This window comes from Pararge aegeria, chromosome 10 (genome assembly GCF_905163445.1).
Source record: "Pararge aegeria chromosome 10, ilParAegt1.1, whole genome shotgun sequence".
Classification (NCBI taxonomy): domain Eukaryota; kingdom Metazoa; phylum Arthropoda; class Insecta; order Lepidoptera; family Nymphalidae; genus Pararge; species Pararge aegeria.
This window is the reverse complement of record NC_053189.1, coordinates 5572903-5591687: the sequence shown is the minus strand read 5'-3', so window position 1 is coordinate 5591687 and position 18785 is coordinate 5572903. Positions and strand designations below refer to the sequence as shown.

Below are 18785 nucleotides of genomic sequence, written 5' to 3'. Positions count from 1 at the left end.
CCGGCAAACTAAGAAAAGGAGACGAGCTCAAGTCAGTGAACATTTCTGCGAAGCAAGACTGAAAGGAATCAACCTATCGCTGCGGAACGGGTTCCGCGGGCTTGGAAGATCGTTCAAGTCAGGCTGCAGACCGAAGTCAACGTACAAGAAGTCTGTCTAGCAACGGAAAAGGCATCAACCCTTCGCTGCGGGTGCATTGAGGCGAAGCTCTGCATAGCTGCCGAAGACCGCGAAGCCTGTGGGGAAGATCGTTTCTCGCGCTACAGACACAAGAAGTCCCACCTACAACGCATTGGCAAAAAGGAATCCACCATCGCTGCGGGTGCATTGAAGCGAAGCTCTGGAGTAGCTGCTGAAGACCGCGAGGCTGTTGGGAAGATCGTTTTGCCGCGCTGCAGAGAAGACCTACAAGAAGTCTTACCTTCAACATACGAAGAGGAATCCACCATCGCTGCGGATGCATTGAGGCGAAGCTCTGCATAGCTGCCGAAGACCGCGAGGCCTGTTGGGAAGATCGCTTCGCAACGTAGAAGAGAAGACTCAAAGCGGTTTACCGCGCCTCATCTGTTCACCACCTAACGGTGTCAAACGGTGAACAGTGAGTTAACGCCTAACGGCGGGAGCAGTATACCAGACGGTACTGCCAGCTTGCCTTAACGGGCAGTAAGTCTGTAACAGTCTGATCGCGCCGGTACGGTTCGCGTGGGATAGCGCCCTCCTGGAAGGCACGCACGACGGTATCGGGCGTTCCCCCCGGTACCCGAGCGCGCGATTCTCACGCGTTACCCTCTGTCGGGCGATTCCTCACCACCCTACCTTTATTTCCATCCCTGTCAGAGTGTGTTCTTCCTTTGGGACCCTCTGCCAGGACTGATAGGGCGTTAGGGCTGTTAGGGTCAAGAAGACTGAAGACCTGCGCCAAGATGAGTACCATCGAAACGCGAAGCAAGAAGTCACAACCGAAGGAAAAGGAAGTCGGAAGCGACGAATCGGGAGATTCGTCTAGAACAGGCGAAACGTCAGGTACAGAGCGAACCACCTGTACAGAACAAACAACTAGCACCAATCAAACTACGACCACAACAGACTCAAGCAGCACAGCGAAAAACACACCACAAGACGTGCATAGAAAAGCGACGGGATCACGGACATCGCAGAGCAAACGTGCAGAACTAGAAGCCCGTTTAGAACTCCAGCACAGAGAAAAAGAACAGGCGGACGCCGCAGCTGCACTCGCTCGTACTAAATTGGAGCTATTGCAACTAGCACAGAACTCCGACCAAGAACCGGACGCTGAAAACGACCTAGTCAACGATTGGATAGACAAAACTCCGCCGCCACAAGATACCGAATTTAACCGCAGTATGAACATCCTATCAAACCTAGTAGCAAAGGCAGTTCAACAAACCAACAGTAGTCACGAACACAGAACGGATACCGCACCAAAGAAACCACCAATATATATTAACGATCTGTACCTATTTGACGGAGATCCCATCAACTGGATACCATTCATCAGCCACTACAAGGACACGGCATCATTTTTTAGTGACATCGAAAACACCGCTCGCATCAGGAAGTCCCTCAAAGGACTTGCAAGACAAACAGTAAAATCTCTTCTATACACCAGCACGAACCCAGAAATAATATTAACAGAATTAGAAAGAAGATTCGGACAACCTTCATATATAATAAAAAGCGAAATCGCAGAACTCGACAAATTGCCCAAAATGACTGAAGACATTAAGGGCATAGGCACATTTGCTAGCGCAGTATTTAACAGCGTAAATACAATAAAACAATTAGACCGAAAGGAATATCTTTACTCTACCGATATATCGGATAGAATCGTGGGAAAAATGAGCACCATAGTAAGATTTCGATGGCAAGAATACAAATGCCACCGGACAAAGGAACCCATACTCAGTGTGCTGTCTGAGTTTTTAAATATGATATCGGATCAATTTGATGAGCCCGGTTTACGTCTCGAACAGAAGGTTAAAATAGAAAATAACAAATCACGACCAATAAGAAGAGCCAGAGTTAATACGGCAAATCACGAATCAACCTACGAAAGTGACGAAGATTCAAACTACGACAGCGAGTTCGAAGAAGAAATGAGAATCGTCCTTACCGCCTCGGCAATAGAAGAAGAAAGATGTCCCCTATGCGAACAATCACACGATATTATCAAATGCGACAAATTCACAAAGGAACCCACCAAAGAACGTTGGGAAATAGTCAAAAGACTAAAGATGTGTTTCAAATGTCTCAAAACGAATCACAGACACTTTCAATGCAAAACTCAACCTTGTGGCAAGGATGGTTGCATCAGAAAGCATCATGAGCTACTGCATCAAGAAAGATTAAAACCAGACTCTAATAAGATAGTTTCAGTAAATCACATAGGCACTTCAAAAGCCTACTTAAAAATAGTACCTGTAGAGCTGTGCGGACCAAATGGCACTGAGACCGTCATGGCCTTACTAGATGAGGGGTCAACAGTCACTCTGCTGGTAGACAAAGTCGCCCACCACATAGGAGCCTCCGGACCTGCAAAGAGCCTAGTTATCGAAGGCATAAGCGGTCATCAAATGAAAACGGAAGAATCAAGACATATTAAAATTCGTATCAAAGGTTTATTCTCAAGGACATACGAAGATCTTCAGGCACATACAATCGGACAACTCAACCTTATAGCACAATCCGTAAAGAAAGAAGACATAGAAGATTGCCCCCATCTTAAAGATATAGAAGATCAGCTGATATACGATGGAACGCCACCATCACTGTTAATAGGCCAAGACAACTGGCACTTAATAGTTACAAGAGACTTGAAGACTGGTAGCGCATCAAAGCCCGTGGCATCCCTAACCAGCCTAGGATGGATACTTCACGGCTTGAAGACTGAAACCTCAAAACCCGTCCTCTTCATAAATCACATTCATGAAAAAGAAACTGAAGACATAGATAAACTAATTAAAAACCATTTCAGTCTCGACTCGTTGGGAATAACAGAAAGAAAACCACTAAAAGATCCCGAACAACGAGCCATGGCAATTTTAGAAAAAACAACTCATAGATTGCCCGAAGGAAGATTCGAATGCGGATTACTATGGAAATCCGACGATGAAACTATGCCACAAAATAGAAACAGTGCCTTACGCCGCCTACAAGGCATAGAAAGAAAACTAAATAAAAATGAAGACTTCAAATTAAAATATACTCACCAAATACAAAATCTAATATCCAATGGATATGCCGAACTAGCCACCACAAAACCCACCTCGCCAAGAACCTGGTACCTGCCACATTTCGCAGTAATACATCCACAAAAGGAAAAATTAAGAGTCGTGTTCGACGCCGCCGAACGCACAAATGGCAAAAGTCTAAACGATGCCTTACTATCCGGTCCTGATTTACTACAATCCCTCTTCGGCGTGCTGATAAGGTTCCGCCAAGGCCCGGTAGCCGTCGCAGCCGACATCAAGGAAATGTTTCTCAGAATCGTAATACGAGAAGAAGACAGAGACAGCTTACGATTCCTCTGGAAAGAGAACGAAACAGACGCAGAACCTAAAGAATACAGAATGAAGTCGCTAATATTCGGAGCAACGTCATCACCCTGTTCAGCTATATACGTTAAGAATCGAAATGCTCAAGACTTCCAAGAAAAATATCCCGAGGCTGTGAATGCCATTCAACGTTGTCATTATATGGACGACTATTTACAAAGCTTCCCAACAGTCGAAGAAGCAAAAAGAACAAGTAAAGAAGTGGACCTCATACACAAAAGTGGAGGTTTCGAACTAAGAGGATGGACATCGAATTATCCATCCACTATTAACACAATGGAAATCAACCATCCCGACCACATTAATTTGGGAGACCACGATAAATATGGGAAGACATTGGGCATGATATGGCAAACCAACAACGACGCATTACGATTTACTGTCAGCCTTCGCAACACGCCCGATGACGTCACTAGAGAAACGAGACCACCAACCAAACGCGAAGTCGCAAGCGCTGTCATGTCAGTATTCGACCCGCTAGGTTTAGCCACTCCAGTTTAAATACAAGGAAAAACACTTATACAGCAACTATGGCGCACCGGAATAAATTGGGACGACCACATACCCGACACGCTTAGAGACCATTGGTCAAAATGGCTCAACAACCTAGCATGTCTAAAGGATCTAAACATTCCACGATGTACAGATTCCTGTAACGAGGGGGAACTACATACCTTCGTAGACGCCAGTGAAACCATCTATGCCGCTGCAACATACTGGAAAACTACTATGAACAACCAGGTCAGCATAAAACTAATAGCAGCAAAAGCCAAGGTGGCCCCACTCAAACCTACCTCTATACCACGATTAGAATTACAAGCCGCAGTGCTTGGCTGCCGTCTAGCAAACAGCATTCACCAAGAAATGGACACCAATATTAAGAAGAAGTATTACTGGTCAGACTCTCGAACGGTATTAGCATGGATCAAATCCGACCCACGCACGTTCAAAACCTTCGTCGCACACAGACTAGCTGAAATAGAAGAACTCTCAAAAACATCAGAATGGAGATACGTACCCACTAAACAAAACGTAGCTGACGACGCAACTAGATCGGCACCCCGAAATTTCGACAGCAACCATCGATGGTTCAACGGTCCAGAATTCCTAAAACTTGACTGCAACGAATGGCCTCAAGATCACAGTGATCGCTCACTACAAGTTACGGGCGAAGAAAAAACACAGACAGTAGCCACGGCGCGTCTCGTTCAACCACCTATACCAGACGTCAGTCGTTTCTCATCATGGACACGTTACCTACGAGCCTCAGCACGCTTCATACAAAGCGTCGAAGTTTTTAAAACATTACTAAATAAACCCGACAAAGTCACCGCCACTAAACGAATCGTCAAGGATAAAGCCTGGAAACCGTATAAAAAACAGATGACTCAACAAACACCCACGAATCAAGAACCAACTATAAAAACCGTGAACAAACTAATACCATTATCAAGAAAATACATCAAGCAAGCTGAAACAATGTTGATACAACGAATTCAAAATGACAGTTTTAAGAATGAAATTCAAAACCTTAAAGATCACAAGAAGTTCGCCAAAGGATCCCGCCTAAGAAGACTCACCGCCGTTATAGAAGATGATATAATGCATCTCGAAACTCGCCTATCCGCTGCCAACAACATAGCGATTTCCTACAAAAAACCCATAATACTCGATGGAAAACACCCGATTACACGACTAATCGTGAACCATTACCATCAAGAATACAATCACGGTAATCACAACACGATTATGAACGAGATTCGACAGAAATACTATGTGATATCCCTTCGAAACACCGTCAAAAGTATAGCAAGAGAATGCCAATGGTGTAGAATACACAAAGCCGTTCCTATCACAACACCTTTGGGAGACTTACCGGTGGAACGCCTGCAACACAAACAATACCCGTTCACCTGCACTGCTGTAGATTATTTCGGACCAATAACCATAAAAATTGGCAGAAAAACAGATAAACGCTGGGTGGCTTTATATACATGCCTCACAACGCGAGCAGTTCATCTGGAGATTGCTACATCCTTGTCAGCAGATAACATGATACTCACACTGCGAAGAATGATAGCACGTCGAGGGACACCTAAAACGATGTTTAGCGACAATGGAACAAATTTCATCGGAGCAAATAAAGAAATCAAGACAGCGTTTGAAAAAATGATAGATAAATCCAAAGAAAAAGGAATTCAATGGAAATTCATACCTCCAGGAGCTCCACACATGGGAGGAGCATGGGAGAGACTAGTGCGATCAGTTAAAACCGCACTAACCGCAACCCTTAATACACGACATCCTCAAGAAGAAATATTACATACATTACTTCTAGAAGCAGAACACCTCATAAATTCAAGACCTATAACAGAGGTACCCCTAGATCCAGATGACCAAGAAGGTTTAACTCCAAACCACTTTCTGATTGGAAGATCAAGCGGGCACCTTCGCATGGGAGATTTCACGGACGACGAACTCATCGGCCCCCCAACATGGAAAACATTACAACGCCTCACCGATCACTTCTGGAAACGCTGGCTCAATGAATATCTACCCACGATAACACCGCGATACAACAACAATCAAAATGGATTCATTAACCCAACCATCGGCGACATTGTAATAATAATCGATAATTCTCTTCCCCGAGGCACCTGGCCAAGAGGTGAAATCATCAAAACCTACCCCGGACCAGACGGAAAAACACGTATAGTAGACGTGCGCACTACCGCCGGAATACTAAAGCGACCGGTTTCCCGCCTAGTGAAAATAGCGCAATCTTCTTCCTCAACATGAAGTGCTCCAGATGTTATCTTCGCACGGAGGGGAGACTGTTGAAGATTCACGATACCTAAATTGATTAAGTAAATTAACAAATACTTTTGCGAGACCTTGTATCAAACAGTTGATTATTATAATAAGGAAGTTATGTTTTAATAGTTGATAAGGTAGATATATTGGTTATTTGTATGAAAAATATAAGTTAGTTGCGAGACCTAATCTCCGATAAGTCTATTTAGAGTATATTTTATTAGTAATAAATATAGACGATTTATAGCTGTAAAATTAAACATAAGATTTATTTAAATTAAGCGGTCGATGCTTCCCCGTCACCAACCATACTGAAGCTGACCAAATTGTAAACAACCGCTTCACTCTTTATGTATCACTATCTCTGTCTACTAATATTGCTATCTCTTTTACCTGTATTTGCATCCTTGTCTCATACTCTAATAAAGATACCGATATGCGCGCGCTTCTGTGAGCATAAAACCCCGCCTCACGCGGTCAAATCACGCACTTCACTCGCTGACTCTGAAGCGAACGCATCTCCGGTAAAACGACTACACCTTGTTGTTTTATTTCACTACTGTGGATTGGACTCGTCTACGATCCTCCACAAGCGCGTTAATAATTAATGCGTAGTAACCTACTTTATTTTGTCTTATCTTAAAAAAAAGAAAAAAAGCAGACGATAAAAAGCAGACGGTATGCATTTGGGGTAGTAAGTTGTACGTTTGTTTATACCTAGTAGCTTATAGGTGAATGGAAAACTGATTTTGTGCGATTCGGCACAAAGTACTAAAGGGTACGTTTACAATGTAATATGTTGCTGTTACCATTAAGTAATATCCGAGTGTTCTATTTCCGTTTTAATTAGTAAAAAAAAAGTAACGGAAAAAATACAATAAATAAATATACTACGACAATACACACATCGCCATCTAGTCTCAAATTAAGCGTAGCTTGTTTTATAGGTACTATGATGACCGATGAATAATTTTATGAATAATATATTATTTGGTATAATATAATAATTTTATGAATAATATATTATTTGGTGCCCGCTTGATCTTATACATTATACATAAATACATAGAAAATACAGATAAACACCCAGACACTGAAAAACATTCGTGTTCATCACATTTTCCGGTTGTGGGAATCAAACCCACGGCCTTTGACTCAGAAAACAGGGTCGCTGCCCACTGCGCAAATCGACCGTCAAACAATATTTAAATAAAGTGCAACATTATATGTCGCATTACTAGGCTAAGGCTAGTACAAAAAGTGGAAGGCAGAGTAAGTCTTTGATGATTTTGGCTTGATCGCTAAACATTAGAATCATTTAAAATGACACTTGGTCTTGTCGGTGGGTGCACGGGTCGCTTTTATGAAGTCAAATTTAATACATACAGTGTCATTTTATTTTCCTTTTTAATTATACATACAATGTCATTTTTATATTCCTGTTTAGTCCATACCCTAAACGTCAGTATTGCGGACGTGATTGCTCCCGTACTACTGATGGAAAAATTTGGTGGGTGCACGGGTCGCTTTTATGACGTCAAATTTAATACATACAGTGTCATTTTATTTTCCTGTTTAATTATACAAGCAATGTCATTTTAAATTCCTGTTTAGTCCCTACTCTAAACTTAAGTATTGCGTACACGATTGCTCCTGTTCTACTGATGGAAAACTTCGGTGGGTGCACGGGTCGCTTTTATGACGTAAAATTTAATACATACAGTGTCATCTTATTTTCCTGTTTTTTATACATACAATGTATTTTTTATATTCCTGTTTAGTCCCAAACCTAAACGTAAGTATTGCGGACGCGAATGCTTCCGTTTTACTGATGGGAAAATTCGGTGGGTGCGCGGGTTGCTTTTATGACGTCAAATTTAATACATACAGTGTCATTTTATTTTCCTGTTTAATCCCTACCCTAAACGAGCAACTTGAGCTCGTCTCTAAGCTCTGTGTAATGAGTAAGTACTACTAATATTATGAGTAATGGTTTGCTTGACTGCGATGACCAATTTCTTTATAATTATAATAATTTTGTACGTAAGACAACTGACATTTTCAATTTAACGAATAATTTATGTTGCATTTCACTTTCACTTTTTGTGTCGGTTATGTTTTACAATATTTTCTAGACAAACTGGGTGAATGGTGCAATAAATTAATAAGTCATTGATTCTACATAAACTTGAGAAGCTATTAAGGCGAATTCAGTCTGTATTGTACAGTATTTGTGTGCAAAAATTCAACTTTTTTGACATTTAAATATGCTAGTAAAAAAGTGGTTAATATGAAACTAATAAGTACTTTATTGATTCATTTTCTTTCTTATTTAAGCTTGTGCAGTTGTTAAGGTGTATACTTAATGAGCTGATAAATTCTGTATGAGAATTACTGCTTTTAATACATTGATAACGGCGAGAAATCGAATAAAACTTCCATCTTTGGTATTCCTTTTGTTCAGTAGGTAAGGATTTAAGATAATACTAATAATAATTATGTTTTTAAAAATTCTAATTGTTCATTATCTGAATTTATGGATATCCATTGCTAGAACAAGATTTTTTGTTTGTAAACTTCTTAACTATACGATCTTGTTCTGTATGTTTCCATAAACTTTTTGTAACTTCATTGTAGCTTGTCTAAATAGTGTAGGGTTGCGGGACCCCAACACCTAGTGCCTTATCGCACTAGCTGCGCTACTCATTGATTTATGTTGGTTACTCGGGTTCTTTTACTGATGTCTTGATGTATTATTAGTGATCATGTAGAGATACGTGTGCTTTAAGTGAAGCTTTCTCCATCACTCGCTGAATGACCCTGAAATATTTTAACACATTTCGTCACAAACAACAAAAATAGGCTCGTTTTTAGAATTAAAATAACAAATGACAATATTCGCCTTAACATATTATAGTCAGTTCCTAAGGTATTGAATGCAAAGTAATTGGTAATAAAATAACCGGGGTAATCTACAATAATTTCGTCCGGACTGTAACTTACAACAGCGATAAAAGGCTCAGACTGTATTAAAACGTCTTTATTATTTACAGACGCATAGCGGCAATCTCGTTTGATAAGATGTAGAGTTGTTTATTACTACTATACTATGACTTTAACATATTCTTCAACCAACTAATCTAACTGGGAGGCACATGCCTCTTCTCTAATAGTAATAATAAAATAATAAATATACAACGACAATACACACATCGCCATCTAGCCCCAAAGTAAGCGTAGCTTGTGTTATGGGTACTAAGATGCATGATGAATATTTTTATGAATTATATACATAAATACATAGAATATACCTACATATAAACACTCAGACTCTGAAAACATTCATATGCTCATCACATAAACATTTTCCAGTAGTGGGAATCGAACCCACGGCCTTGGGCTCAGAAAGCAGGGTCGCTGAAAAACTGCGCCAATCGGCAGTCGAGGAGAGGGGTTATAATTTAGACCCTCCACACTGATCCTATACGGTTTGCTAGGAGTATTATTGTATTTAATGGGCTTTTCCTCTGTCATATGAGACAGCAAGCTATTGCAGTTATGACCTGAATATAGGCTTTGTTACTCTTGGCTCAGGTATGTCTAAACGTCGGACTTTTAAATAAGCTAAGATCTGCTCCAATGCATGTGATGTGAAGATCATTGAAAGGCCATTCTGTTACCGACATTGGTTAACGTAACTTAACCTACTCTATTTTTTTTTTTTTTTTTTATTTCAAACAGATAAAAAATTAATCCAAAGAATACAGGTAAAGTCTGTGATTTCCACACTAGGATTCCCTGTATCGTGGAAATCACTTCCTTCCAGGTTGAAAACAATAAAGATAACTTAATAATAATGCAAAAAAAAAAACTATCTATATATAAATATTGATTATCATCATTAAGCGGTGATACGTATTAGGTAGAAGCATAAGCGGAAATAGAGCATTGGGTAGAAGCTCGACTTCACTTTTGGGAGGCCGAGTTCGAATCCCAGCACGCACCTCTTATATTTCTTAAGTTATTAAAATATAACTAGCTTCCACCTGCATGCCTGAGTTCTACTTAATGTTCTTCAAGGTGTGTGGAGTCCACCAATCCGCACTGGGCCAGCGTGGTGGACTACGGCCTTAATCCCTTCTCATTGTGGGAGGAGACCTGTGCTCTGTAGTGGGCCGGTAATGGGTTGGTGTGATGATGATGATGTTAATTTATTCTGGTTGCTCTTCTAATAATTTAAAATGACATTGTGAGATGGTGATAACAAAAAAAAAAAACACCCGCCTAAGTTTGTTGTGGGCTTCTTCTTAGACCAGGACGCGTTTGGAACCCTCGTAGCTTTAGTTTTAAGTTTACGAATGTGGTTATCACCATTTAGTCCCACAACTGGTCATAAGCCTCCTACCTTATAGTAGAGGTTTTAGTGCATAGAGTAACCACGATGCTGATTACTGACGTAACCTTAAAAGTCAAAGTCAAAGTCAAAAATATCTTTATTCAATGTACGCATCAAAAGTGCCACCTATGGGCCTAATAGGTGGCACTTTTGATGCGTACATAAGAATTACACGGTAGTGAGATGATGGCGATAACCACATTCGTAAACTTAAAACTAAAGCTACGAGGGTTCCAAACGCGTCCTGGTCTAACAAGAAGCCCACAACAAACTTAAGCGGGTGTTTTTTTTTTTTTGTTATCACCATCTCACAATGTCATTTTAAATTAATAGAAGAGCAACCTGGTTAGAGCAATAATTTACACCCAAGATTTTTGATCGTTTACGTAGTCCTTTATACTATAATAGGACTTTTCCATAAGCTTACGTTTAATACAAACTTTGAAATCTCCAAGATGTCAATTGGTAGTTTATTGTAGAATTGTATGCAATTTCCTTTAAACGAATTATGAATTGTATGTAACCTAGTATATTGCACTGTAAGTTTATTCTTACTTCTAATGTTTAAATTAAGTATAACTATTACATGTTAGTGGCAATAACTGCGGCTGACGCGACAATTTAAAATACTCTACGGGACAGGGGGCTATATACCGCCATTTTTCCAACTCAGGGCTGGTACTAAGAATTTTTTTACAAAAAAAATTCAATAACTTCAATTCCTGTCCTTACGCGGGAGTCGAACTTAATACCTCGTGATCTTTATTTGAACGTGTCAAGCACCAGACCAACGAGGCAATTAACCATTTTTGCAGTTATACAAAAGGGATACAGTAGCTTAAATGTGAAAGAAAGGTTCTTCCACATAGTTTATTAGGTCAATCAACGATAAACCAGAACGATGCTAATACTTCCAAGGCCGTATCAGATAGTCAAGGTAACCAGCTCGCAGACCAATAAATTAACTACAAGAGATAAACACTGACGCTTTGGTCCTTACACCCGAGACAATGACTAACATTACGAAAATACGAGCAAGCGATTTTAGCATTTAAGTGAAACATTATATAAACCTTTTCCATAGGTACTTATTTGTGAAACTAGTGTTTCTTCGAACTAGTACTTTAAGCAGCGATGCCTAAAGTTTGTTAGCTTTGCCCAGTATTTTTATGTTTTGAATAACAATTCTGGGCAAAGCTAACAAAGTTTTGGATTCATATATACATATATATTTAATAGCTATTAAATTTAGGATAGACTTTATTACTTATACTATCACGTCCCACAGATGGCCTATGCCCAGCTGTGGGACCTTAAAAACTTATCATCATAATCCTATCAAACCATTACCGGCCCACTACAGAGCACGGGTCTCCTCCCACAATGAGAAGGGTCATTCCCACCACGCTGGCCCACTGCGGATTGTTGGAATCCATACACCAAGAACATTAAGTAGGACTCTCAGGTATGCAGATTGAAGCAAGTTATATTTTAATTACTTAAAACGCACATAACTTACAAATATTAGAGGTGCGTGCAGGGATTCAAACTCGGCGCCCCGAAATTGAAGTCGAGCTTCTACTCAATGCATCACCGCTTAATGATGGTAGTCAATTGAATAGGTTAAGTTGCGATATAAAGAATGCTAAAAATCAAGTTTATTGGATATATATATATATATTTATTGGTTGAATATATATATATATATTATTCTATATATATACGAAGATCTGTTAGGTGTGGCGTATAAAGATTGAAGCATATAAAATACAATATGCAGAATCTCCTGTTTTTTGCGGAGTTTAACAAATTAGGCTTTATTTTCATAATGACGGCTTTTATATTATATCTACTGTGGTTTGAGGGCCACTGGCTACAAGGAATGCTAGGAAAGCGCGGGTAGGCTGTACGTGTGTACGTGCTCCGCTTACTGTCGTTCGCCACTAAACAGCTGAATCGATTGTGATTTCTGGACGCAAGCTAATTTAGATTCGCGCTGAGATTCGATATGTAGTTTGTTGTACGAACGCGTAGAAACGTCTGCCTGAGCTTCTTTAAATAGGGTAAAAAAAAAAAAAAGTTGCGACCTCGGCGTTTACGTTTGGATCTTTTGAGCAATACATAGAGTGATTCAAGAAGAAGATTTATATGTTGTGGTTGTGGTTGATGATAAGTACAGAAGTATCATTATAAAAAACCCATTACCGGCAGTGGCGTGCATAGAGGGTATGTACAGGGTATGCAGATGATATAAAATGAAGAAAATCGCCAGTACGAGTTATAAAAAAACAAGGGTAGGCTTTCTATAACCCTTACAATGCCTATCCTTTTTTTTAACTCTTACTAGAGATTTCTTCATTTTATATCATCTACATACCCTATGCATACCCTCTATGCACGCCACTGATTACCGGCCCACTTTTTAAGGTTTTAGGCCGTAGTCTAAAAAGCTGGGTAGGTGGAGATTTGTAGACTTCACACGATGTTGAGAACATTATGGAGGACTCTCGGGCATGCAGGTTTCCTTACTATGTTTTACTTAAAATGCACGTAACTTTGAAAAGTCAGTGGGGCGTGCCGTGGCTCGAACACGGTCTTCATGAAAGAAAAGCTGAAGACGAACTTTTTAATTATGTGTAAAACTGAAATAATAAATTTTGTATAATAAGTGAAAGTGTGTGAACTTGGCTGAAATATTGACTTTTGTTTATGGGAATAATTGACGGACCTAGAACCCCTATATATCCCTATAATTTAAAATGACACTGTGAGATGGTGATAACAAAAAAACACCCGGCTAAGTTTGTTGTGGGCTTCTTCTTAGACCGGGACGCGTTTGGAACCCTCGTAGCTTTAGTTTTAAGTTTACGAATGTGGTTATCGCCATCATCTCACTGCCGTGTAATTCTTATGTACGCATCAAAAGTGCCACCTGTGGGCCTACTTGAATAAAGATATTTTTGACTTTGACTTTGACTTTGGCCCTGCGAAGTGTTACCCTGTTTATAGAAAAATTATCGCTTAGGTAAAATCAGGGAAGGTATTTACACTTCGTAGGGCTTGCAAGGAACACGATTAAAAATTCACAGCCTAATAATTACCCACTCCTTGGCAGAGGCTTCCACAATTATAATAGAGAGGGATTTAGAGCTTACACCCACCACACTGCTCCAGTTTTTGACGTGTCGCGATTATTATCACACATTGATGATGGTGACAGAGAACGACGGCTTAAAGTGGTCTTCGAGGTGAATATAACCAATTTTCTAACTTTACTTACTTATTTATTTATTCGTAATCAACAGCGTTACAACAAAAATATATTTAAAAATACTTTTACTTAAATCTAAGGCCACAAAGATTACATAAACATAGCATTTTGAAATAGTTTCGGATTTAACATAAAAATAATTAAGTATTTTGAATTAATAAATATTTCAAAGAGTTAATAACATAAAAGTGTGAACACAAGGCGTAAAGAAACAAAGAAAACTATTAAGACTAATCTAATAATAAACTAATAAAAATTTATTCGTCGCAGCATGTGAAAAAGCACATATTTGTGTGTGCGTGTGTGTGAATGTGTGTCTGTGTGTGTGTGCGTGTGTGTGTGTAACAAACAGTAACTTTACATAGGTACTCGGAATATCTCGACTGATAATCCATTTTCAGCGCGACCAGGAATCGTACCTAAAGCATCTCATGATGCAAACAATTCGACCACGAGCCAGGTCTAGAATGGATACTTAATAGTAAAATTTCACTTTAGTAACACGTTAATGTTTCATACTGACAGATTAACAACCTAATGGGCATGTTATTATGTTTAGCCCTTGGCAAGTATGTACTACCGATGATAGTTCAATAGCATAATAACCTGTGTGCCACTGCGTGTTCTATTACTGAAGGAAAGCTATAATTTTGCATTGCTATGTGACAGATTTTATAGTACGTTTGGTAAATAATAGGGGCAGAATCAAAGTTAAAACTTTCATTAATTATCATTGTTATCTACCCTAATTAATTTATTAATGACAAGGTTGCTTGGAAGCATCCGACTCAGCTTGAATCTCTCAACAACAAGTTAGAAAAATGAATGTTGACATTTTAAATGTAAAATTTGAACATTCATTTTTGTTGTCTAAAATGTTGATATGAGAGCCTGGAGAAAATCATAGTTACGGGCAACACCGAAGGCAAAAGACGTAAAGGCCGGTCCCGAACAAGACCAGTTGAAAAAATCAAATTCGGACCGCTTCTATCAAATCGCCAAAATGGCCACCAACAGAAGCCGATGTAGACAGTTTACCAACGCGAAGTTGAGATCTCACCAGGACCACGATCTTCAGTGATGAAGGAACGACCAGAGAGAGAGAGAGAAACTCGGTCGGCTTCTTCTCGGTAAAATCTACCTTCCGAACCGGTGGTAGAGTCACTACAAACAGACAGACTTGAAAAGTGCTTACTTGAAATAAATTAATTTTGAATTTTTAAGTTTTAAATTAGGGGCGCACTACATTTTACACTTCTTATTTAGAAATTAAAAGAAATCCCAGAATAATGGGTTTTGGTCGTAGTCAACCACGCTAGCCATGTGCGAATTGGTAGGCTTTCTCATCTATTTCAAAATTGAAACTTTTTTACTTTTAGGCAGGGATAATTTGGAAATTTTCTCTGTTCCGGTGAGTGGCTTCGGCCGTGGCTTGTTTAACATCCTACCTATGATGAAGCGCCGCCAAGTTCGTCATGTTTCGGTACGAAACCGCGCAGAACCGATAAGGAGTATATATAGTAGGTTTAATATGCATTTTTTTATTTGTTTTTTTTTCAACTTTTTACATGTTACTCCTGTACCATGTTATATTGATGTAGATGCAATATTGGGTGAGATTGCAGGGCTAACTTATAGTGGAATAAAAATAAATCATAATTAAAATTTATCACCGAAGTGTTACTTAATTGTGTATTAAATCTGCGAGCGTTTAATTCAGAAAAAAACACTATAACTTTTTATATACTATTTTAGACACTATAACGCATCAAGAGATGTAAAACTTAAATAACTCGAAACCTTCTTTTGGATGTTCTAATGCCCATCTTTTGTCCGTCGCCATTTTTTACTGATAGCGACTTTACGTTAAACAAAGTACCGGCACGAACGCACTGACGTGAATAATAAAGGTGCTCTCCTGACCGCTTTGAGATAAGGACAAACAAAATCGGTGAAAATGAGTACACGCCGCATTGATACAATACAAAAACCAAAGATACACAGTTGAATTCGATTAACTGTTTTTATTTTCCTAAGCCTTATATTAACAAGAATATGTCACATACAACCTTTTATAATATACTCATATTATCAGAAAAAGCCTACAACTATTAATGCAGACACATTCCTTTAATAATTATGTTCTAAATATTCGATAAAAGTAAGTATTGAAGAAGTTATAAAGTAAGTAAGATGTAAGTAGGATCTAACACTTAGATACTACTACTTTCTTACTTACATATGCATATAAATCAATAAGCTATAAGTTTTTGATATCAAATATGTTGTTTAAATCCAAAACCAAATTGACTATGGACACATTTTTATTATTTATTATTATATTTAGAGTATATATTTTATGAATCAGTAAAAAGCTTTACAAGAAACCGTTGTATCTGTAGGTGTCAAACCCGTTTCAAGGCCTTATTTTTGATTACATTCTAAATTAGAACACGCCCCACACTTAGATATACGAAGATATGTCAAAATACAGATCATAAAATTTTCAATCAAGGCCTACTAAACTACGAAATTCCTTGATGTAACGGAACGATCAAAAGTACTTAACTAAATATAAGTATAAACAAGAAAAGAGACCTGGAATTAAAGTTCAAGTTATTTATATCCAATAACGGGTCTTTGAGTAATAAATTGAATGTTTTTATACGTCTTAAAATATTAACAGTTTAGATAGGTACATGTTTATAATATATTTCCATGAGATTACGATAACATAACATTTATAGATCCTATAACGTTCGTAAAGTAAAACCTTCAAAAATTAACTTCAATATTATTTTAAGAAATGGCCGCGATGACTTTTTACTCTAAAGATTGCACGAATTGTTTGCACTTTAGATATCGTGTCATTCTTTGCTTCATCAATTCAAAGCTTTATGCAGACTGGTATCTTCGACACAATATATCAAAGACACACCATGAAGTATCACAACATCTATGAACTCTATTGTGAACACATTAGAGTCCAGAATCATGTGGTACAATAAACTTAAATCACGGGCAAAAGTAAAAACACTTTCTGTGATATAGTTAAAGATGGAACCGATAAGTTGACATTCCTCGGCTGTCGGAATTCAGTTCTTACAAGAAATCTAGTGAGCAATAGCCCCGGGGTAACGCTGTGAATTTTTTACGACCTTTTAGGCGTGAGAGATAAAATTACTTCGGAGTTTTCTCTTTGACAAACGGAAGATAAATGTTTGGCTACGCGATATTTCTAGATAGATCTTACATAATAGGATATAATAATAATCTAGGTATAATTATTACGTAGATCAGAGATAAAAATCTGGTAGCATGTCTGGTAGTTAAATATTTCGTCATTAACATTTTTTATCCATTCGATATTTATTGTCGCCTGAGTTAGTATATAAAATCTTGTATTCAAGAGAACGTTATTGTTTCATTATATATACTTATAATAACATTACATTTTTAACTTTATATTACATTATAATTATTGATTCAAATACAAGCAGAAATCATATTCTTTTTTGATATAAATAAATATAGATACCGGCTTACTAGATCATCACGAATCAGGTATTACATGTTATTACATCCCGTAGCTACATAATTATCCTAGGGCCAAAAGAGCTATGCCCGGGATAGCAGGCCGCGAGGGGCGGTGCAAGCAGTATTTAGAGTGAATATAATTTTCCCGGGAATAAGCACAGTTTCTATATGGGATAGGGCGTAATTCCCTCTGTTATAATTTTTATTTATTTCTTTTATTTATCTTATATCTTGTTAGTACGGCAGGGCCCCTTACACTAACTATATAGAACTACATAATTTATAGATGACTATAAGACAAATTAATGAAAGATGACATTAAACATTATACAAGACATGATATTAATATAGTGTACTATAGTGATACTCAGCGAATATTAATGTAAAGGTCATTCAATATTCTCAGAATATCTCAATAATTCACGGAACAATGCTGTCCACCCGTCATGGAATAGATCCCATTGAGCATTGCTGTCCAGGAGCGCATTGAATGACGACAGTGAACGCGGTATAGGTAGATGCCATGCTTCGTGCAACAGTGTCATAGGAAGGGACCGAGAATAATTTGTTTTTCGTGGACGGAGGTTATTGTCTTTTTGGGCACGTATACAATACAGTCGGTTATGAAGATCGGGAGCATCGACATCTCCTCGTAAGATATGACACATTTTTTTTTTACAATCTAACCATTATAATATACGCATAAACGATTTGGCATTTATAGCATTTATAGAAAATATTACAATGGACGAAGCCGCCTGCACTTCTAGTAATGGATAAATTGGTGTTTCAATTTATTATGCTTTTTAGTTTCTTCATTCATTAATTCATTCATTCGTCATCATCATAATCATGTCAACCAATCGACGTCCACAGCTGGATAAAGGCGCCCACAGCTGGATAAAGGTCTTTTGTAGGGAGTTCCACAATACACGGTCCTGGGCCGCTGATGTCATCTCTCCACCTGGTTAGAGGCCGACCTTCACTGCGTTTACCGGTGCGGGGACGCCATTCCAGCACCTTAAGACCCCAACGTCAGTCATCGGTTCTCCGAGCTATGTGCCCTGCCCATTGACACTTCAGCTTCGCGGCTCGCTGAGCTATGTCGGTAACTAGAGTTCTTCTACGGATCTGATTTGATCACGTAGAGATACTCCTAGCTAGCTATGATAGGAGTATCTTTCCATCGCCC

The 18785-nt window shown here is 38.6% G+C and overlaps 2 protein-coding genes across 2 annotated transcripts; both read left to right on the top strand.

The window, feature by feature from the left end:
- The first annotated feature begins 923 nt into the window (after positions 1-923).
- LOC120627024 lies at positions 924-4076 on the top strand. The gene has a single exon (XM_039894861.1). It carries the CDS (start codon positions 924-926, stop codon positions 4074-4076), a length of 3153 nt encoding a protein of 1050 aa, XP_039750795.1.
- A 228-nt stretch (positions 4077-4304) lies between these two features.
- LOC120627023 lies at positions 4305-6374 on the top strand. Its single transcript, XM_039894860.1, has one exon. The coding sequence runs from the start codon at positions 4305-4307 to the stop codon at positions 6372-6374; it is 2070 nt and encodes a 689-aa protein (XP_039750794.1).
- The last annotated feature ends 12411 nt before the right edge of the window (positions 6375-18785 follow it).

Excerpts from the sequence above, each read along its gene's own strand:
- LOC120627024 (XM_039894861.1), top strand. The coding sequence starts at position 924 with ATGAGTACCATCGAAACGCGAAGCAAGAAGTCACAACCGAAGGAAAAG.
- LOC120627023 (XM_039894860.1), top strand. The coding sequence starts at position 4,305 with ATGAACAACCAGGTCAGCATAAAACTAATAGCAGCAAAAGCCAAGGTG.